Source organism: Paramacrobiotus metropolitanus, unplaced genomic scaffold (assembly GCF_019649055.1).
Source record: "Paramacrobiotus metropolitanus isolate TYO unplaced genomic scaffold, Prichtersi_v1.0 Parri_scaffold0000034, whole genome shotgun sequence".
In the NCBI taxonomy this organism is placed as follows: domain Eukaryota; kingdom Metazoa; phylum Tardigrada; class Eutardigrada; order Parachela; family Macrobiotidae; genus Paramacrobiotus; species Paramacrobiotus metropolitanus.
Window position 1 is genome coordinate 971059 of NW_026570254.1, and position 7130 is coordinate 978188.

The 7130-nt window shown below is 37.9% G+C and overlaps 1 protein-coding gene across 1 annotated transcript; it reads right to left on the reverse strand.

Moving 5' to 3' along the window:
• Positions 1 to 83: 83 nt before the first annotated feature.
• Positions 84 to 2031, reverse strand: LOC129589380 (uncharacterized). Its single transcript, XM_055484122.1, has 3 exons — positions 1157 to 2031; positions 824 to 905; positions 84 to 509 (listed from the first exon to the last, which is right to left on the reverse strand). The coding sequence occupies exons 1-3, from the start codon at positions 1874 to 1876 to the stop codon at positions 418 to 420; spliced, it is 894 nt and encodes a 297-aa protein (XP_055340097.1). The 5' UTR covers positions 1877 to 2031; the 3' UTR covers positions 84 to 417.
• Positions 2032 to 7130: the final 5099 nt, after the last annotated feature.

The window sequence follows — 7130 nt, forward strand, 5'->3', positions numbered from 1 at the left end:
TCACGTGTACCGGTGTACATATTATTTGCACCATTCCAAACCATTGTTTCTGTTCGTGCATGATCTTTGACATCTATTTTTAATTTTTTTAAAGCTTAGACTGCAGCTTTTCCGTGTAGGTATTATTGAAATGAGGAACCATAACAGTCCAGCTTACATGTTTTCTAAAGCTTACAAATAACTTTAAACGCATTTGACCTGTGTATACAAGTATAGATATGTACATCATCTGTAAAATGTGGACTTCCTTTCCCCCAGTTTAGATCTTACTCACAAAACTGAGAAAAGCTGATTAACTCTTGCCATCAGGCCCAACAAAAATTTCCTAGGTTTGCCCACTTATTGATCGCAGAATTTTGACGATAATTAACACGAGATGGCAAGCGCCCAAACTTTCCAGATGTTATTGCCGCGGATTTACCACCGACTATTCCATTCCGGGCGTCGGAGATTCGAATACGATTCTGATCGTGAAACAGAGGAATAATTGAATGTAGAAGCAGACGAACCTACGATGACGTGGAAATGTTTGTTAAACCATAAACTAACCCAATCACGATAACCGCAGAGAAACGAGTCTTGACCTTAAAAGTGCCAAAAATTATACAACTGAACCCACCAAATTAGGGGTCTTAATTATAGACCTTTTACCCATACTTCTATAAAAAACACGTCTGGTCTTTGCATTTACCTTATAACAATAACTTTAGATTTTGAAATAAACTAATCAATAATGACATAATTAAAACAGCAACCTATTTTCAGTATTTCAAAAGAATAACTGTCATGTGCTGACAATTGACGAAATTAACTTGTAACTTACTCGGTCTTGAACCAGCAAGGGAACTTTTTGGTCGAGCGGCAGGGACTGTGGGTTTTGCTTGCACAATTCGGGTTGCTATTCTCTGAAATATATATGAAAATAATACTTTCCATCGCTCTAACAATAAAATTAATAATTGCTATTTTTTGGAATTCCGCTGCCCAGCTGGGTGTGTACAGGTGTGTAAATGTACTGTTAAAGCTGACTGTTAATAAGAATTAAGAAATAAGAAAAGAAATAAATAAGAAAAGAAAATAAATAAGAAAAAAGAGCGAAAATTTGAATGCGTAGCCTTTTATACTTCTGGCAAAATATGCGCGACCTCAGACTTGCCATATTGTCTCGTTGCAGGCTGAAGAAATCTTTCGACTGTTTCAGCTCAAATCGGGATCGCAAAGGTCTGGATTCCGCAGGCATCCGCGAATAGGTCGGCTTAGTATTCTGAATGCGTTCCGCTAGGAAACGGTTGGTTTTCTCGATTTCCCAGTATTTTGAATTATCGAAAGACATATTGATGCGATTATTTGATTTCAGCGTGTGACTGAAACGGGACTCCGTGGATAATGTGCGATATATAACAGGCTTAATACTGGGAGAATTCGTCCGCTGTGGTATTCGGGATGGCGGTGGATCGACGACGCGTTTTTCTCGTGGGCCGAGATTAACTGTGGTAAACTGTTCGTTTTTGGCAGATTTATTCGATAGACCATTCAGTTTGGGCCACATTCCACGGTCGTGCGAAGTGCTACGCAATGACTGGTTCGCACCGGAAGTAGCACTCGTTGACGGCGAAGGCGGTCTCCGGGCAACAAGGGAAGCGTTATTATTTAGATTACTCGATTTAACGGGGGAAAATCGTCCACCGTGTTTAACTGGTACACCGGAGATGGGCTGGACAGCTGCGGACTTTGAGGAATCTGGGCGTACATTTTGATGGCCTTCGTTTCGGCGCAGAACAACCGTTTTCTTCAAATCGGTTCGACGGGAATGGTTTGCATTCTGGTGTCCACTTTTGAAATTTTTCTCGGCATTAATGCTGGTTGGGTCTGCCATATTAAACTTACACGTTACTGCTTTTTTATGTTTATGCGTGCAATATTACGTATTATAAAAGATCCCCAAATACTGACAGTCCATAATTAAAAGGTTTGTCTAATCCCAAAATAGTAACGACAACATTGCCTTTCGCTTGAACCAAGTATCATACTAAAAGCAGCCGCAAAGCATTCCGGGCACGATCCCGCGGCTTGATCGATACCTGCTCGTACCTGGCGGTGTCGTGGTCATTGCACGCCAGTTCATTATGACACATGCCGAAAATGTCGTTAACTATACAAGAAGAATCTATAGTTCGGTGCCGGTGATAAAATTAACCCATATGATGATCATGTTATAATATCCGTGTTAGTTCCACTTAACAGGAATAATCATTTGCCTTGATTTAGAAATTAATGATCATGTGCACCAGTAGACTACCAGTCTAATACTTACCTGTACGTATACATAGCTATAGGTACAACGAGGGTGACGTTTTTTACCACGCAGTCAAGAATGTTTCTGGATGAAAACATAACCAACTAATTTTGGTTTAACTTGACTAGTTATGGTAGTTACTTCCTTAGTCTTCTCAAACATGGTGGTTTTACCAGTTAAGTTTAAGCCAAACAACTGCTTTATGTACTCGTGCAAATTTGTGTGCACGCCACGAAACTTGCAAATTAAACGCGTACATGTGACTTTTTTATTGCAATATTGTTAATATTGCAAGAGCAAAAACAAATTTGCGGCGTTGTTGCATGACTGATCTATGCTGGCATAGGTCTATAGCATGAAATGAAAACAGCAGCAGCCATGAAATATGCCATGCAATATGAACTTCTGGAAAAACCTAGCCGCAACAATCCGACAACAGTGATCGAAGTAGTTCTTCCGGCAGCGGTCATCCATTCAGATTCAAAGGGGGAATGCCATCTGCGTAATGGGAACGCTACCCGACCAGGAAAAACTAGAAGAGATATTTCTGTTGTATATTTCCACTGCTGTTGGGCCTCTTTTTTATTATAGTAGTAATATTAATGACCGTAGTTTATTCATATAATCATATTTGAGTGTGGTAGTATTACAGTACATCTGCGTAATTTTATAAAGATATTTTGTATGGATTTGTGCATTACAGCCAAATCTGTTATCTAACTGTCGCTAGCAGAACATTACTTCTGGTTATGCATAGTGAACTGCATCTTTAACAAACGCCATCAGTTACTTTTAGTATAAAGTGCAAAGCAAATACGAGTACGCTACTCCACGCTTAAAATTTATTGCAGTTGCATAAGCTAATGCAATAGGGTATGCTTCCCTATAGGCTATAGGGAATGTATGTGCTTGTGCGACTTGTTTTCTATGCGACTTTTTTAGTACCATATTTCTTTTTCTTCTATTAAATTTGTTCACTACTCGACGTATTCGTACTGCATTCGAAAAAAACAGGCACCAGCTTCGACTGCCGCTAATAAAATTTTCATCTTTACTTCCAGTGAGTCGTGCATAGCTGCGCTTTCACGGTATGCCAACAGGCCACACATATTGAAATTACTACAGAGTATGCTAGGGTAGACATCCAAAGTCTATATGTGTGCAGAAATACCGCATAGGTATATATATGTACAAAATTGTGCGGTATGTTTCCGAAACCGTGTCCTTATTGTCAGAACACCAACTACAATTATTGTCGCTGCCATGAATAATATGAATTACTGGTGCCGCCTTTCTGTCGCTTAAAAAAGGAAATGATTTGTACGTTCACATCGTAAAACTGACAGAAATAAATAGATGACGATAATTTCCAAGCGATGAATCCGATACCGGTTAACGAAAGGGATGGCATCGTAGCGAAACAAACGTGACAAACATAAGCACTCGAAGACCTAATAAGTAGCCTGTAACAAACTGCCGTAGCCAGCTTCGACAACTTCTACTATATTTTTATTTAGCGGCATTTCATTTAAACAAATACGCGGCTAACTTGTGAATAACCATTAATCGAAGGGTTGATTATTTATGCCTAGCTGTGCCTTTTTGTTGCAAAGGTTATAACAGCGTGTGCTAATGTTTTCTTAACATGTTCTCACAACAGTTTACAAACTGCTGCTGACGAAGTGGCCTAGTAACTTCGTTTTTTCGTACGCGGTTTCTGTGATCAAGTGGATTATAGACGTTGCGGCAATTTAATGTGTGATCTCGTATGAAGAATGATGCGGTAACCACATTTATCCACTTTGGATTATGCTATTTGATGCGCTTTGATACAGTATAGCCTATCTACAGTAATCGTCAATGTACTTGATTTTTTTGGTTATTGGCAGGTTGAATTAGTAATTCTGTCGCTCATCCATCAGCTATTTTGTATTCTGATGCCTACGGCTTTCACTTGGTTTGTTGGGTAATTTTTGCTGATTGTGATGCATGGCATAAGATCGAAGATTATGCTGGGTTTGCTTTCCGTCAAAATGTTTTTGGTACTCCAGCTCCTGGTTTGATCCCGATAACCAACTTTGTAGGCTATGTACGTATTATCGCCGCAGCATGGAAAGGTAAGATATTGTAAAATCTACCTATTTCATCTCTTCGCATAACAGGCATCGGTAGAAGTTTCTTAGCCTAACCGCTAAGAACTGCCTTTCATTATATAAAATCTTTCTTTAACAAAATTGTTCTTAAACCAGTTTAAGTCTGTTTCAGTTAAACCTATAGTAAGTAGTAACTTCCGGTGTAATAAAATGCAGCTTGTATGCTATAAAATACAAACTAAATTTGCGTAATACTGATTTAACAGAACAGAACTTTACTAAAAATAGCAGCTAAAAATTCTCAAATATTTTATCATTGCTTTAGTACGTATACTAAAGCTTTTAGACCCAAGCCCAAAGCCTTATAAAGTTGTACAAATGTTTGACGATACATGGCTAATTTCTCTCGTCATGATCAGACATAATATTACGGCCAATATGTTAAAAGGTCTTCACTATACGTACAATATTTTACCAATGGTAAAGCATAAAGTTATAAACTCGAATAATGTTAGCTGATATAAAGACTTACGAACTGATGAGTCTTATTGGCAAGTATTCTTGCATATCAACATACCATACAGGCACAAAATAAACGTTACATTTCATCGTTTGTTTTACTGCTTGCGTTGGTCAGCCGAAACTTATTTGCAAGAAAACACGGTGAATCGTGTTTTCCTCGCAACATGTGTGTGCCTTTCCTGTAGCATTCTTTTGTGTGGAGAATGGTTATTGTTATGGTCTTATGGATGCAGAGTTCAACAAGGCCAAGTAGTCATGGTTTTTTATGCGAGTGAAATAATTATGGAAATATCGCAGGCTGTTCTGGTTTAATGCCGAATGAGCCATGGATCAGTACGACAATAAGTGATCAACAGGTTGGATGACTCATGTTGAACAACCACTGTTGTTTGGAACGACATCCATTTTGCACGCATACATACATAAACGGCAAAATGTGATTCATAACTTCCGATCGCGATTCGAACGTTACTGTAGATGTCGTAATTCAGAAAACTTAAATTTTTGACAAGTGTGTGGCGGGTTTATTGTTTGCGCTGATAGCCGGCATCAACACGCAGTGCTCGTTCTAAACAGTCTTAATGATTATATATACTTACTCGTAATTTGTTTTGAACTGCATGTTCCCGCCTTTGATGTGTTTTGGAACAGCCAATTAATAGCGCCGGAACCACTAATTTTTATTGCCAACTTACGTGGCTTTCATTTTATACCGAAATCTTTTTTCTCTTGGGAAATTGTTTGATAAAAGTTGCAACCGGCAACTTCAACAAATTTTTGTGCTAAAACCATAAAAGCAGTATCAGCATGGGGTGACCAGCTCCGTGGTGTCAAGTGAATTTCGTCCAGTGGAAACGCCTGTCGATTATTTTTTGGGGAGATATATTTTTGTCGGAATATCTTTTAACAGAAGTTTGGCGTGCTGTGTTAATTGAGTTGTCGGTAGGTGTCCACACATTTTCTTTTGTACAATGTGCGGCTATTTCGATTGTATGCGTGTTGGAAGGTGCGAAAAGTTTGGTCGTGCTCAGTGGCTCCATTCACTGAGTGTTTATTACTGAGTCTAAAAGTTGCATTAAATTTTCTATTGTTTTTTTAAAAGACTTTCGTACACGGAGCAGAATTTTCATGCAAGTAATCGATCACGGCTTACTGGCGATTTAGAAGATATGCGGACGTTAAGTTGTTCTAAAAACAGAGTTATCATATTCGATCACAGAATCTTGCTGCAAATGCCTAAGTAGCAAGTCACATCCGAATGTTTAAGAAATTAGGTACACCGAATAAATTTTGTATTTTTTATGAATACGAATGTTTTTTCATGTCTCTGCTCTCCTTCGGTAGAAGCAGTATAACTTAGCAATCAAACGCAAATACAAACAAATTTAGATTATCGTGATGTAAAACTGCCGTGCGGTATTCATGTAAATTTAATATTCCTATATTGAGTATATAAGTTCTGTTCTTTCTTTTGGTTATTTTGCCAAAAATTCGATGCCATGAGTTATGACAATTAGTTATTAAAAGAGCGTTTAAAATGTCAATGTTACTGTAATTCATAGCGATACTAGCATAGGTTTTCATTGGCTGGCTGTTTCCTTCTAACATAAGCGGAGCAACTTACAGTTGCAACTTACTGTATAGCTCAAATTGAGAATTCAAACTGCTGTAATTAGGTATGTGAGTCATAAAGCCATGAATTTATTCAGACAGCTGAAAGTGTTGCAGAACGTTCTTTAACCTAGTACACCAACGCAACACAGTAGATAAATTTATCGAAAACATAGTCATAAGCAATTTTTTAATTATAAAGCGCACAGTTTTAAATTATCGTGTAAAAATCCTCTTTTTAATTTGGCAGTTGCCAAAACTTGGATATTAGGCAAACTCAAATTATTCAATACGAGATGATTGGGATATCCAATTATAATGGTTTATTGTGTTCGTACGCCTTGTGGTACATGAAATATCGCATGAACATAAAAAGTTATTGTGTTATAACAGCGTGCAAGCAAATTAGTGGCAAAATCTCATTAGTCATCAGGCATTCTTCTTTATAAAATTAAGTTTTAGGAAGTTGTGCGACAATGACTGAAGCGCAGTTTGATCGAAAAGGTCTTCGATATTTTTAAGAGGAAAAGCGCTTAGCAAATAAGCTGCAAATTCCACCGAAAAAACCCATTTATACAGAAAGATTGCCGAAGTTTGCAACGAATATA

Bases quoted from the DNA above. Each gene is read 5' to 3' on its own strand.
- LOC129589380 (XM_055484122.1), bottom strand. From the start codon at position 1,876: ATGGCAGACCCAACCAGCATTAATGCCGAGAAAAATTTCAAAAGTGGA. The intron at 906-1,156 runs GCAAGTCTGAGG...TATATATTTCAG, and splicing joins GCCTGCAACGAGACAATATG to AGAATAGCAACCCGAATTGT. The intron at 510-823 runs GTAAGTTACAAG...ACGTCATCGTAG, and splicing joins CCTTGCTGGTTCAAGACCGA to GTTCGTCTGCTTCTACATTC.